The 12,902-nt window shown below is 54.3% G+C and overlaps 9 protein-coding genes across 17 annotated transcripts; 5 read left to right on the forward strand and 4 right to left on the reverse strand.

The window, feature by feature from the left end:
- Window positions 1-62: 62 nt before the first annotated feature.
- Window positions 63-1,054, forward strand: KVP17_001920 (uncharacterized protein; the record flags this gene model as incomplete). 2 transcript variants are annotated; one of them, XM_068517758.1, is made up of 1 exon in its annotated part: window positions 63-1,054. In XM_068517758.1, a coding segment is annotated over one exon (992 nt), but the record flags the coding sequence as incomplete, so codon positions are not given. The 2 variants fall into 2 exon arrangements, with proteins under 2 accessions (XP_068372466.1, XP_068372467.1); XM_068517759.1 differs by having other exon boundaries at window positions 93-1,054.
- Window positions 1,055-1,100: 46 nt separating this feature from the next.
- On the forward strand, window positions 1,101-3,944 carry KVP17_001916 (uncharacterized protein; the record flags this gene model as incomplete). Of its 2 annotated transcripts, none has more annotated exons than XM_068517746.1 (1): window positions 1,101-3,944. In XM_068517746.1, one exon carries the CDS (start codon window positions 1,101-1,103, stop codon window positions 3,942-3,944), a length of 2,844 nt encoding a protein of 947 aa, XP_068372459.1. The 2 variants fall into 2 exon arrangements, with proteins under 2 accessions (XP_068372459.1, XP_068372460.1); XM_068517747.1 differs by having other exon boundaries at window positions 1,140-3,944.
- A 13-nt stretch (window positions 3,945-3,957) lies between these two features.
- KVP17_001918 (uncharacterized protein) lies at window positions 3,958-5,010 on the reverse strand (the record flags this gene model as incomplete). The annotated part of the gene is made up of 1 exon (XM_068517750.1): window positions 3,958-5,010. The coding sequence occupies one exon, from the start codon at window positions 5,008-5,010 to the stop codon at window positions 3,958-3,960; it is 1,053 nt and encodes a 350-aa protein (XP_068372463.1).
- Window positions 5,011-5,169: 159 nt separating this feature from the next.
- On the forward strand, window positions 5,170-6,760 carry KVP17_001917 (uncharacterized protein; the record flags this gene model as incomplete). Of its 2 annotated transcripts, XM_068517749.1 has the most annotated exons (2): window positions 5,170-5,805; window positions 5,834-6,760. In XM_068517749.1, the coding sequence occupies 2 exons, from the start codon at window positions 5,170-5,172 to the stop codon at window positions 6,758-6,760; spliced, it is 1,563 nt and encodes a 520-aa protein (XP_068372462.1). The 2 variants fall into 2 exon arrangements, with proteins under 2 accessions (XP_068372462.1, XP_068372461.1); XM_068517748.1 differs by lacking the exon at window positions 5,170-5,805 and having other exon boundaries at window positions 5,891-6,760.
- A 31-nt stretch (window positions 6,761-6,791) lies between these two features.
- KVP17_001913 (uncharacterized protein) lies at window positions 6,792-7,586 on the forward strand (the record flags this gene model as incomplete). 2 transcript variants are annotated; one of them, XM_068517742.1, is made up of 1 exon in its annotated part: window positions 6,792-7,586. In XM_068517742.1, the coding sequence occupies one exon, from the start codon at window positions 6,792-6,794 to the stop codon at window positions 7,584-7,586; it is 795 nt and encodes a 264-aa protein (XP_068372455.1). The 2 variants fall into 2 exon arrangements, with proteins under 2 accessions (XP_068372455.1, XP_068372454.1); XM_068517741.1 differs by having other exon boundaries at window positions 6,876-7,586.
- A 63-nt stretch (window positions 7,587-7,649) lies between these two features.
- On the reverse strand, window positions 7,650-9,589 carry KVP17_001912 (uncharacterized protein; the record flags this gene model as incomplete). 3 transcript variants are annotated; one of them, XM_068517740.1, is made up of 2 exons in its annotated part: window positions 7,650-8,413; window positions 8,473-9,589. In XM_068517740.1, the coding sequence occupies 2 exons, from the start codon at window positions 9,587-9,589 to the stop codon at window positions 7,650-7,652; spliced, it is 1,881 nt and encodes a 626-aa protein (XP_068372453.1). The 3 variants fall into 3 exon arrangements, with proteins under 3 accessions (XP_068372453.1, XP_068372452.1, XP_068372451.1); XM_068517739.1 differs by lacking the exon at window positions 8,473-9,589 and having other exon boundaries at window positions 7,650-8,450; XM_068517738.1 differs by lacking the exon at window positions 7,650-8,413 and having other exon boundaries at window positions 8,459-9,589.
- Window positions 9,590-9,598: 9 nt separating this feature from the next.
- Window positions 9,599-9,868, reverse strand: KVP17_001915 (uncharacterized protein; the record flags this gene model as incomplete). Its single annotated transcript, XM_068517745.1, has 1 exon — window positions 9,599-9,868. The coding sequence occupies one exon, from the start codon at window positions 9,866-9,868 to the stop codon at window positions 9,599-9,601; it is 270 nt and encodes an 89-aa protein (XP_068372458.1).
- A 62-nt stretch (window positions 9,869-9,930) lies between these two features.
- Window positions 9,931-11,370, reverse strand: KVP17_001914 (uncharacterized protein; the record flags this gene model as incomplete). Of its 2 annotated transcripts, XM_068517744.1 has the most annotated exons (3): window positions 9,931-10,809; window positions 10,837-11,288; window positions 11,316-11,370. In XM_068517744.1, 3 exons carry the CDS (start codon window positions 11,368-11,370, stop codon window positions 9,931-9,933), a joined length of 1,386 nt encoding a protein of 461 aa, XP_068372457.1. The 2 variants fall into 2 exon arrangements, with proteins under 2 accessions (XP_068372457.1, XP_068372456.1); XM_068517743.1 differs by having other exon boundaries at window positions 9,931-11,288.
- A 257-nt stretch (window positions 11,371-11,627) lies between these two features.
- On the forward strand, window positions 11,628-12,902 carry KVP17_001919 (uncharacterized protein; the record flags this gene model as incomplete). Of its 2 annotated transcripts, none has more annotated exons than XM_068517751.1 (1): window positions 11,628-12,902. In XM_068517751.1, a coding segment is annotated over one exon (1,275 nt), but the record flags the coding sequence as incomplete, so codon positions are not given. The 2 variants fall into 2 exon arrangements, with proteins under 2 accessions (XP_068372464.1, XP_068372465.1); XM_068517752.1 differs by having other exon boundaries at window positions 11,628-12,893.

Here is a 12,902-nt window from a genome sequence, read left to right on the forward strand (position 1 = left end):
CCCCCCCCCCTCCGTCTCTTCCCCCCGCAGACGGCAAACCCCCACACGCTCAGTTTTTTCAGCACGGAGAGGGCACACAAAGCCCGTCCCAGATGTCAAACAAGCGGAGGTTCCCACAAAGCCCGTCCCAAATGTCAAACAAGCGGAGGTTCCCACAAAGCCCGTCCCAAATGTCAAGCGACCTGAGGGACTGCCGGACGACGCCCAGATTACTCGAGTCACTGAGCGCACAGTCGACGAGGCTGACGGGTTTCGTGTCGTCGAGACCACCACTGAGTTCGTGGTGGAGGCGCCAACCAGCGAGTTGCAAATGCGGACACCAATACCGGAGACTGCCCTCGACAAGTCAGAAGCGCCACCAACCAAAGGGCCCGTTCCTGTTACCAGTTCTGTTGCCGCTCCTGTCTCCGCTCCAGTCTCCGCTCCAGTCTCCCCTCCAGTCTCCGCTCCAGTCTCCGCTCCAGTCTCCGCTCCCCTGGACCAGCCTCCCGAGGCTGCGGAACCTTTACGGGGGATGTATCCGTGTAACTTTGGCGGCTTTCCCATGTTCTTCATGTCGCCTTCGCCTTCTGGGTGGATACCGCAACCTATTCTCCCTCCCTGTACCAGCTGCACCAGCAAGGACCAGGAGCTGTCGCAACTCAAGAAGGAAGTCAGCCAAATAAAACAAGCGTTGGTGGTTAAGGATGAAGAAAGCGGGTTAGGTGGTCCCGCCGTTCGCAAGCTGCTCCAGGAGGTGCAGAAGCTGCGAAAGGAGGTGTCTTCAGAAGGTCAGGAGTTCCGCCGTCTTCGAAACGAGGTGCATGAGTCTCGGTCAAAGCTGGCCTCTGCGAGGAAAGGTCTCGAGATGATTGATGAGGAGCTTCAAAGCACTCGGGACACGCAGGGTCGTAAAGGTGGAAACCGGGCCAGTGCCTTCGCCTGTCCTCTCATTGTGTACACAGAAAAGTTCCTTGGGCGTAACACCTGCCTGCTGCCGCCGCGCCACGACGAGTCCAACTGCGCAGCTTGTAAGCGTAACCTTGATTTGCGTGACATGCCAATGTTGATCTAGCCCCACATCAACGCTAGAACTGACGTAAATAACATCAAATTCAGGGATGGGTGACGTATTTCAGCATGACAGCCATCATTTTGAGATGCGACGCAAGGCGTCCTTCTCAAAGTTGACCAAGGGCTTGGCCAATAGACTTCACTTGGACACTGACAAGCAGGATGAGTGCACCGAGAAGCGTGAGCGACTCTTTCGTTTGATGAGCCATCATTCGCCGTCTGACGTTACATCTATCACGAAGAGCATCATGAAGCATATTGAGTATTCCTTGGCCAAGAACTATTTCAACTTCGACCAGGATTCGGCGTACAGGGCTGGCGCTCTCTCGGTTCGCGACCGTCTGTTGGAGCACTTCAATGACACGTCCTCGTACTTCCACGAGAAGGATGTTAAGCGGTGCTACTACCTATCGCTCGAGTTCCTTGTAGGACGCGCCATGCAGAATGCGTTGGTGAACCTAGACGTGGAGGAGAACTACAAGAAGGCGATTGAGGATATTGGCTACCAGCTCGAGGAGCTGTACGAATGTGAGCACGACGCAGCTCTTGGAAATGGCGGGTTGGGCAGGCTGGCCGCCTGCTTCATGGATTCGTGTGCCACGCTGAATCTTCCAGTTTGGGGGTATGGTATTCGTTACACCTATGGGATATTTGAGCAGAAGATCATTGACGGATGCCAAACAGAGTTTCCGGACTACTGGCTTGTGACTGAAAATCCGTGGGAGATCAGACGCCCTGACGTTACGTACGGAGTTCGTTTCGGGGGCCATGTACACGAGTACAAGGACGAACAGGGTCGCCACCGTCACCGATGGACTGGCGGAACGATCGTCCAGGCTCAAGCCTACGACAACCCCATCCCCGGCTTCGATACGTACAACTGCAACAACCTGCGACTTTGGAGGGCTCTGCCGTCAAAGGAGTTCGACTTCCATAAATTCAACACCGGCAACTATCTCGATGCTATCGCTGAACGCCAGAACGCTGAGGCCATCTCCGCTGTTCTGTATCCCAACGACTCCACTCGCCAGGGCCGTGAGCTCCGTCTGAGACAGCAGTATTTCTTCGTCTGTGCCACACTGCAGGACGTTCTACGCCGATTCAAGAAGGTACCGGATCGCACGTGGGCTGAGTTGCCTAAGAAGGTGACCATGCAGCTGAACGATACCCACCCCAACATCGCTATACCCGAGCTCATGCGTGTCCTCTTGGACGTTGAGGGTCTAGGGTGGACCGAGGCCTGGGAGATCACACGACAGTGCTTCAACTACACCAACCACACGGTGCTTCCGGAAGCGCTTGAGAAGTGGCCTGCGGACCTCATCCGCGACCTGCTTCCTCGGCATCTACAAATCATCAACGAGATCAACTTCCAGTTCTTGAATCGGGTGAAGGCAGTCTTTGGAAACGACTTCCAAAGGCTATCCCGCCTCTCAATCTACGAGGAAGGCCACGAGAAGTGCATTCGTATGGCCAACCTTGGCGTCATCGGCTCCTACAAAGTCAATGGCGTGGCGGCGATTCATACGGATCTTGTGCGACGAGATTTATTCCCTGAGTTCGTTGAGTTCTACAACCGCGTTGGAGAGCCTGACAAGATCGTGAACATGACTAACGGTGTGACACCTCGCAGGTGGATTCATTGCGCGAACCGAGGTCTGTCCAACCTGATTAGCAGCACTCTGGGATCGGACCAGTGGCTGAAGGACCTACGTCTGATCCAAGGTATCGAGAATTACGCTGATGACGAGGACTTCATCGCACAGTGGAAGAACGTGAAGACCCAAAACAAAATGGCTCTTGCTGACTGGGTACTCCAAAAGACTGGGGTACAGCTGGACCCTCACATGTTCCTGTTCGACATCCAGGTTAAGCGTATCCACGAGTATAAGAGGCAGCTACTTTTCTGCTTCTACATGATCCACAAGTATCTCACGATCAAGGCGATGACACACGAGCAGCGGGAGGCCGAACTGGTTCCTCGAGCGTCTATGATTGGCGGTAAGGCCGCTCCGGGCTACGCTGTCGCGAAGACCATCATCAAGCTCTGCAATAATATCGCGGAGGTGGTGAATAACGACCCCGAGGTTAACCGTTACTTCAAGGTCGTCTTCCTTCCGAATTACAACGTTTCCTCTGCCCAAGTTATCATTCCTGCTGCCGATCTCAGCGAGCAGATATCCACTGCAGGCACTGAAGCGTCAGGCACAGGAAACATGAAGTTCGTCATGAACGGAGGTCTGATTGTTGGAACGTTGGATGGAGCCAACGTCGAGATTCGCGAGGAGTGCGGACCTGAGACCATGTTCCTGTTTGGTGCCCGAGAGACTGAGGTCTGCAAAATCCGACACAGAGCTCGCGAAGGAAAATACCCAATCAACGCAGAGCTTAGCAAGGTGTTTGAGGCTATCTATCAAGGCCGATTCTCTCTGGGTGACAAGCGCCATCACTCGGAGTTCTGTGGTGTCATCGAGAGGCTGCTGAACAATGGCAATGGACACAATGGAGATTTCTATCTGGTCTGCCACGACTTCGCAGACTACGTGAGGGTGCAAGCCGAGGCGGACAGACACTACAAAGACCCCAACGTGTGGTGGCGCCTATCAATTCAAGCAGCCAGTCGAATGTCGAAGTTCAGCGCTGATAGAACCATCGACGACTACGCTAACGTGATCTGGCATATTCAACCGTGTGAGAGGACGATGAGCACGGGGCAAGGACATCCTTCGCTACCGAAGAAGTCCTCACCGACCATCGTGTCGCAGAAGACGGAACTGCTTAAAGTGGACATCCCAGTTGTAACTGAGAACACGCCCGCAAGCACCGAAAAGACGGAAACAGTGAAGGTAGTCAAAGCCGTCGACGCGACTGCTGATACTACTGAGATTTGATTTTACATTTGATTCATTGATTCGATTTTGGACGTTTCGAGTCGTTTTGCAACTCAGTCGAGTCTCGCTTTCGGTTTCCATCGAATGCTGCGAGTGAGGTTATATCTAGCAGCTGCACACCGTCTGCTTTGGGATTCATCGCGATAGGCGTCTTCTTTTTACCCTTCAGGTTGAATGATACACGATTTGGGCTGGAAGCAGCAGCTTTGGTTTCTCCAGCAGAGTTGTCAGTGGTCTGCTTGAACCATGGGACTGCCCGGGAGTTGGTGGTGGGCGTTTCCGCTGGCTTCGCAGTCTCCAAAGGTGCTGCTTTAGACAGAAGGGCATTCGCCTCCGCCAGCTTTTGAGCTCGGAGCTGCGCGGCTTTCTGCTCTTCCTCGTAGCGCTTCTGCTTTTCGACTTCGTCGAGATCTCGTTGGGCTTGCACATCAGCATTCTTCTCAGCCCGGGTGTAGGCAGTGAAGGTAGGAATGGTCATGTTCTTTATCCGCTCCACCGCTTCCCACATCACGAACATCTGCGATTGCGAGCGACTCAGTTGACTCTGCGCTGCCAGCCTTGCCCTTTCACAGTCCGATATGACCAGCCGAGTAGCGCACTTCGAACAGAGGGGGTGCTGGTCCTCAACGTTCCTCGCGCCGCCAGCCACGTCGAGGGCGGAGTATGTCTGCTTGCAACGTGCGTTGGGGCACTCAAACTCGTGCATGGTCTTGCTCTGATTGAGGGCTTCCTCCAACTTTGTCTGCATCAGATTCAGCCTGAAAATGACAACGTCGGCCAAATAGTTAGTGATACGCCAGAAGGTCGGCGACTTGGCACCCTTGTCGAAATCCTGCTCTCGTATAAGTAAAAGCTGTTTCTCAAGGAAAAAAAGTTTCTGATGGACCAAGGCATCGCGCCACCGTAGTTTTTCTCGAATGTCTGCTTCCGTTAAGGCACGAGCTTCACTAGCCAATAGATCCAGTAGAACAATGCAGCCGTTGTCGTAAAAGAAACGACTAAAACACCCTAGGAAATCAGCGAAAGCCCTTTGCTGGAAGGGGATCTTCACGTTCTCTTCCGCCATTATATGCAGTAATTTTATCGAATGAGAGGTTGTGTAACAATCTGCTAGTTGCACCTCAGCAGCATTTTCGAAACTGCACAGGCGACCCCCCTTCGTCTGGCCCCTAAACCCCCCGCGAACGCCAGGCTTACTCACATTGCCGTTAACACACTATTCTTCATGAGGTCTTGTTTCAAAGCGTTTTTCGCCTTACTTCGGTTGAAATGGCTTCGCTCAGACGCGGCGTCGTTTTACTCGCTCTCAATCGTTGCCGCGCTTCGAGAATCGCCCGGCAAGTTGCCGGTGGCGAAACAGCCACCAGTCTCCGTAATCGCCCCAGTCCCGGAGCTACGATGGAATTTGCAGTCCACCGACTCTCCCAGTAGGCGATTCGAGCTTCCCACCAATTGGGATAGTCGTTCCGGAACTATTGTGATCTGCAGGCTTGTCGGAAACATAGCATTCCCACTTCAGGACCCACTGCAGCACAACAAAAACGTGGACATCATACATAAGTGGCTTCCCGATGGCCTGTACACAGGCCACTACACAGGCGGCCATTTGACCTTCGACGACTACGTCGCAGAGGCACCAACAGGTTTCAATCGCGCCTGGAGGCAACGCCTAGCGGCCCCGCCTGCAGATTCCATCCAGCTGCGCGTACGGAACCTTTTTGTGCTGAACCAGCTGTACAATGTGACCTTGGAGAGGTCTCTAGAGAACACATTCGACAGACTGGGACTGCTGTACTACCATGTTCCACTCGACAGGCAAATACTCCATGGAAGGAGCCACGGGCCTCAGACAACAGAATTCGTGAGCGCTGAGGACAGGCAACACCCAGCGAGACCCCACCCTTCGCACGCTGCGATGGACGGGCGCCAACGATCCAATCCTCTATATGGCTGGCCCCAATCGCGGCCGCAACTTGATGATGGAGCTGTCGATGGCGGCCGAGTCAGACATGCTGCTGGGACTCGACGGCGGTATCGCGATGACCCGCCAAAGTCTGGCGCTGCTGGTTGAGAGCAGTCGGAAAGCCGACTTCGGCTTGGCCCCGATACTGGTTCGCGTAAATGAGCTTGGGTCTCACGAACGTCCTTGGGATTTAGCAGACAGCGGGGACAGCCCTGTGGAGGACATCCTGCGTCATAGTACCTTTGGTGAGCCACAGCTCATTTACAAGCGTTCTGCCAACGATGTGTTCTATTCTACCGCTGTAAAGTACGGGAACAGAGACAAAGTTGGGAAGTTAAAGGCGACCCAAGAAACCGGCAAGTGCAACGGCAGGCTGGGAAACCGTGTGGTTCTCTCCCTCAAGACAGACAACAGCGAGGCACAGCAGTACAGTCGCGAATGCGGGTATCTCATCCGCCTCCCCTACTGGAGGACGTCTGAAGCCGACGACGTCATTCTGCAGCTGGCCTGGCAGCTGCTACACAGCAATTACGACATGGATGACACCCAGCATTTTTGGTTCCGGCGCCGTGTCCGAAAGTCCGGCGCGCTGAGGAGACAACTGTGGGTCTATCTCTACCCCAAGGATGTGGCATCTCGCGAAGACCAGTTAAAGAATAAGGATCGCGTCTTGGCTGTTCTACAGAGGTTTAATCGACTCTCTCGCTCTGAGCGCAATTTAGAGCAAGAATTCAGAAGCCTCGCACGTGACATGGCCAGGAAGTATTTCGGTCGAATGCTACTCAGTGGGCATGGCGTAGATAGATGGCAGTTGCTGGAGTGGTTCGCACAGAGCTCGACGACTCAGCTCTGATGTCTGATGCTTTTTTCAAAATAAATCGTCAATGTTATCGTTGGTGCTCTGTATTCCGGGGGCAGCGTCAGCTCCTATGGGAGCAGTTGCTCCTGTCTGGGCACCTTCGTTTCAGATGCCAGAGGTGTTGATGCCAGGCATCAGAGAAAGTAACACCGTTCACGTGCTTCTACGTGCGTTGGTACCTGAGGTGCCGAATTACATACCAAGCTTCGATAACAGACATCCCAGCTCGCTGACGGGGTTCCCTCGCGTCGAAGATGTGGAACAACGATTTGAGGGTTATATTGCAAACCCTCTGAGTTTCGTGGAACGCGCTACGAAGAACATCGACGTGGTGACGGCCAGCCTTCCAGGCGTCGTGGTTTCGCGAGGCCTCAGATCGTTCATGGCCTCCACTGCCACAGCCTACCAGAAAGCCCTAGAGAAGTCCGGCCTCCTTCAGGACCCAAAGCAGTTTCTGTTCGACTTCCCCGTTGACGACCAGCACGCCGTGCTGCAGGCGACTTGGGCGTACCTAACTAGCTCGAGGCGCTTCTTACAAGGCGTTAGACGTGTCCGTGGCGTGGGAAGGATGTCGTCTGATGAGGTTCGGCGTTTCCAAGTCTTCTTCGACGCGATGGCTATCCTGACGTCTGACGCTGGAGTTCTAGCTCCGCTGGACTTCGACGGCGAGGCACGTGTTCGACTCGAAACTGCCGTCGTGGTGCTGGAGGAACTAGCAGATTTCGCTGCGAAAGGATTCATCTCGCGGAGCGCTCTCTTCGGAATCTGCGCTGCTGTCGGCGCTTTGGTGGCTGTCATAGTGGTGCGACTGTTTCAGTAGCCCCTATAGTGAGTCCGTTGATTTGTCATGTCCGAACGTTTTAAATACGTGGAACATATATCTCTAATCGGTAGCCGTCGGCGAAAGCACCTCTTGTGTGACACGCTTAGCTTTCTTCCGCCTATGACACTTCATCACGGCCAGAATTGCCAGGCCCATGAGCAGGGATGTGGTGAGAAGTCCTCCCACCACGATCCCGATGACCAGCCATCCGTTCAGTGACTGGTCCACGCTCATACGGTGTACACTCTCCAACGTCTGTTCGGCGTCCTGAAGCACCTGAGCAGCCTCAAGGGTGAAGAGCTCCGGAGCGAAAATAGAGCCGTCGCTTGCAAGCATTGCGGCAACGAAGAGGTAGTCCTCAAGCAGGGCCTTTTCATGAGCAGAGAGAACTTTCCGTGGTCTCAGATGCTCCAATTGGGTATAGAAGTAGTGGAGCGCCGCAACATTTTCCTCTAAGGCCTGGAGGTGGTCTTCTCGGGGCACTCCCGCAAGAATTGGAGTTTGCGCTGGGAGATCCCGACGCCAGTCGGAGGATTCGATGTTCTCCAGCACCGGACCCACCATCCTGAGGACGTCACTTTCCATCTTGTCCGGCACCACCAACACTGCATGGACTCCCAGAAGGTGGTTCGCGTACGCCGAGCGAGCGAGTGGGGCTAGCGGGTCAGTCGCGAAGCGCGTCGCAGCCAGTGATATGGCGGAGGAGTTGGGATATCCAGGTACTGTGTCGGGCTGTCGGATGATCAGGCCGTGCAGCGTGGAGGCCTCGTGGGTCATCAGGCTGACGAGCGCCTGGCAGCGGCCTTCAAAGTGGGTTCCGCTGACTGTAAGAATCGCCAGTGCTGAGCGCATAAGGTGCATTCATCAAACTACGCAGGCCCACACCAGGTATCTTGACGCGGACGGTACCGCACCATCGACCTGTACGGCATAGCTAAACAGGAGTCGATGTCGGCCTGCTTGAAACTACGACACCGATCAACCCCCTTCATGGTCAATAGGTCGACGCCGTCAGGCTTGGGGGTGGCTTGGGCACCCGGTCGTGGAAGATCATCCGATTTCTCGGTGAGCAACCGCACAACAAGGGCCACCAGACGTTGGAACGTCAACGTATTCCTACTGAACTCTCCCTTCAGTTTTTCCCTCTCCCAGTCGTCAAGGCGGAGTCCCGCGGTGTGGAACGCCGTTTCCAGATCCCTGACGATCAACTTATCGCTCCCAATAAACTCCCTAGAGAACGCAGCCGCCGTGGCCACGATGTCACTGCTCTCCACGTGGCACAGCTGCTCAAACCAGCTGGTGGTAGGCACCGCCGTCATCGCGTCCAGAAGGCGGGGTTCGATGCGGAGGTCCTGAATGTGGTCATGCCGATCTGCTGGGTATTTCTCATACGCGATTCCCTCGATGTCGAATGCAAGCTGATTGTTTATCTCTACCCCCAGGTTCCACAGGGCCTCCCTGAAACCGGACACAGGCAGAACTCCTGCCTTCCACGCGCGACATACCTGACGCAGCTCCTTTCGGCCCAGTGAAGTAGTGACTCTGACGGCGGCTCTGAACCGAGATTCGACCTGAAACAGAGCATCCCGATGCTCCTCGTGAGTCAGTAGCCCCCTACGACAATTGAGATCTGCCACCTCCTTGTCCAACGACCTTACCACGTCGGAAGAGACTATCCTCCGCAGCTTGGACGGGGGGAAGTCGAGCCCCCAAGGCAGACAAGTAGACCTCAACCACCGAGTCTGCGAAGCTCCGCGGAGCGCGTTGGAAATGTGCTTCATGAAGAAACCCGAGCCACTGAAAGGCGCCGTCCCGACGATGGCGCCCGTCACACTGTCGTCTTTCATAAGGTGTTTCGGAGCGGGAAAGCCATGACTCATTAAGATGCGCCTCGTATCCTCTAGGGAAACCCAGCATCTGTCATCCATTGCTCCCTCCAACTCTGAGGCTAACGCCTGCAAGGTGCGGGCGTTGGCCCTAAGAAAAACACGACTTAACATATGCTACTATTAATTTCGACGCTCAAATGTAGCTGCTGCATTGGTGGTCTGGGCATCTGGGTTCCTGTAAAGCCGGTCATACTGGTCATGTCTCCTGATGCACTCCTGCTTGATAGGATAGGCGGCCTTCTTTAGGGCCCAGGACGACACGGACAGCGTCTTTCTAATGGCGCCAGTCACCACTGCTAACCCTTGTAGCAGCCGAGAGAAGATCTCCTGAACCGGAGGTTTTTTCTCGGGTTCCTCAGGGGGTGGTGCGTCGCTTGCTGCGTCCGACATAGCGAATGCACCACGAAGTCTGCTCACCACCTCGGACATATGATCCGAAATATACCTCAGATTCAACCCCAACTCTCCTCAAACAAACAGATGCTCGGAATAAACTGATAGGATGCGTGTTGCGCAGACCACACCTCCGCCCAAGGGTAGTCATCAGGGCGTAGTCGATGTAGATTGACGCCCACTACCACAACAGATATTCTGTCGTCGTCGTCGAGGTCATCCACATGGTGGTACATCTCTTTGGAAGGGTAATTCGTGGAGTCCCAACTGCAGAGGAGCCGCCGCCGTCCCCAGTCCACAGCTCGGTAGTTCACCAGCCCAATGATGTTGTCGCACCTGAACCGGACGTAGTCACCTCGGATCACCTTCGAAATATCGTAGGCGAAGCGAGTTCGCTTGTGAAGCGCGGACATCACGTCTGTCCAGAGCGAGGAAGGCTTGAAGTCGCTGGCGCAAAGGTCGCGGTAACCACTCAAATATTCCACACCCTTGTCCAAGAATCCGGCCTTGAAGTCAGCTAGAACGTCTCTGCAGTCCTCGAACGGCAGCAGCTTCGGGATTGGTTCGTAGTCTGGAGGGGCCGAGCTGAGCTTGCTCAGAATCTGGTACATTTTCTGACCTTGTGCTAACCTTGTTCTGGGGGTTTGCAGGATGTGATGAGGGATTGCCTGCATGTTTGTCATGCAGTCCCGCAGAGAACCCTCAACAGGACTCATAGCTCCAGTGGAGCCTGGAGTCCACTGAACCTCAACCGTCATGAGGCGCTCGTGAAGCTGGCGAATGGTACTGTTTGGGGAATTGGGGGTGATCAACACCACATCCCTGTCCGTACGGTCACATTCTCCGTTCAAACAAAATTCCTGCTTGTTGATGCAAGGTATGCAAAAGGCCTTCCCACATCTGCAGCACACGACTCCAGGCATGATAACGTTTAGAAGCTGATTACGAAACCCTTGACTCCTCACGCAACCGAAACAGAGCGCTACGCGCTCCAGTCGCGAATCAAGCAGCATGCTCTTTTGAAATGTGTTGCCTCGGTCCAACCAGTCTCGAACGAGCAGGCGAGAGCTGCCGGTCCCGTCGTCTGTAGGGTCGCAGATCCTATCAAGTTCGTTTTGTTTTATACCACACTTGATCTTGTGGTCGACCAGTTGAAAGTAGGACTCCTTAGGGAAGGGGTGACCAAAAAAAAGCCACTCAAGGTTGTTTGGCTCGAACACGTGTGACACTACCTCAGACAAGGACCTGAAGTTGGCCTGTTCATAGGTGTCCTTCAGATTCCCAGGTGTACAGTCAGGGGATTGGTACTTTATTGAGATGGTTGAGAGGTGCTGGTTGTTGGCCTGCACTACTGCCCGTACGATTGCAGCCTGTTGTTCTCGCGAAAGGAGCAGCAAATCCCCTGGCGACGGCGTACCTAATTCGCGTGCATGTCAGATCTCACTCATTATCTCTACCTGTCGTTGGAGGACATCGAGGTACTTAGAATTTCTTCCCATTGAAAAAAATGAATTTGCATCACTTGCGAGGAGGACGAGGAGTGGCATTTTTAGCAGCTCTCGCAGCATCCACCTTTTGCTGCGACACCCGTTGGCGGCGCGCCCTGGCCTGATTCACGGTCACTGCGCGCTGTGGTCCGTCGCCCAATGTCAGAGAGAATAGAATTGCGAACCAAATCTGCATGGTGCAACGTTTGTGTGTGTTGGGCCATGAGACTTCGAAAGAAATTGCGTGGATAATATTATTCTTTGCTAATATGTCTTTACTGCTCGTTGTTCAGGCCCAGGTCAGCGCGCTGGCGCAAAGTGAGTCGTTGGGCAGGGAAGGCGTCATGTCGGCGGAAAACACGGCTGTGCTGTTCAAGCAGTCCGGTCTAAAGCCTGACGTTGTATTCACTTCACTGATGACTCCATGTATTGAGAGTGCACAGATCGTACTGGCTGGAATGGGGATGTGGAGCACCCCTGTAAGTTCTTCGTGGCGGTTGAATCCCAGACGGTGTGGTTTGACGGTCTCAGCTGACCACCGCCCAATATTTCCCTCCCACGTCAGTCTCCCCACGATTGAGTCTGCTTGCGACTTGGAGCAGAGAGTGCTGCCGTTTTGGTTCGATGCTGCTGCTCCAGTGTTGATGCGAGGCAAAACTGTCATGATTTCAGGACACATCGACTCCTTGGAGGTGATTGCGAGGCGATTGGCTCCGAGCGTGACGCTCGCTCCAGGCGTAACTGTACTAATCCAAGTCTCACGTGTCCTCGAGGGCCTAGGTGTTGAGATGTTGCGTCCAGCTGAGGAAAAGCTTTCCGAGCGTGAGCTGCGAAAGCTTCGTCGAGCTGCAGGACGAGAAACCGCCGCCGAAAGAGCAGCTCGCAAGGAGAGAAACCAACGAAGAAAGCTCAGGATGCATCTGAAATCGTCGTCATCTCGAACCTTGAGCTCCGCAGAGAGCAACACGAGCATTATGAGCTCTCATGTGTTTTCAGTTCCGGAGGAGGCCAGCTGCGTCGAGTCCGAAGGCAAGGTTGACGCGGACCTAACTATGAACATTGTTGAGGAGACGGTAAAGTCCGACGGTGTCGAGTCTACCATCTGCGTTGAGTCCGACGACAATATTGACGTGGACCGAATCGACACCTTGAACATTGTTGAGGAGACGGTAAAGTCCAACGTTATGGAGACTACTGTGGACGAAGGAAACCAGAAGTCTGCAGTCGAGTCTAACAGCTGCGTCGAGGCTGAAGATAAGGCTGACGCGGACCAAACCGACGCCTTGAACATTGTTGAGGAGCCGGTAATGCCCAACGTTATGGAGACTACTGTGGACGAAGGAAACCGGAAGTCTGCAGTCGAGTCTAACAGCTGCGTCGAGGCTGAAGACAAGGTTCACGCGGAGGAGACGGTAAAGCCCAACGTTATGGAGACTACTGTGGACGAAGGAAACCAGAAGTCTACAGTCGAGTCTACCAGCTGCGTCGAGGCTGAAGATAAGGTTGACGCGGACCGAATCGACACCTTGAACATTGTTGAGGAG

Source organism: the organism of the source record quoted next (assembly GCF_019968985.1).
Source record: "MAG: Porospora cf. gigantea B chromosome Unknown PgB_NODE_656_length_12902_cov_122.648, whole genome shotgun sequence".
In the NCBI taxonomy this organism is placed as follows: Eukaryota; Apicomplexa; class Conoidasida; order Eugregarinorida; family Porosporidae; genus Porospora; species Porospora cf. gigantea B.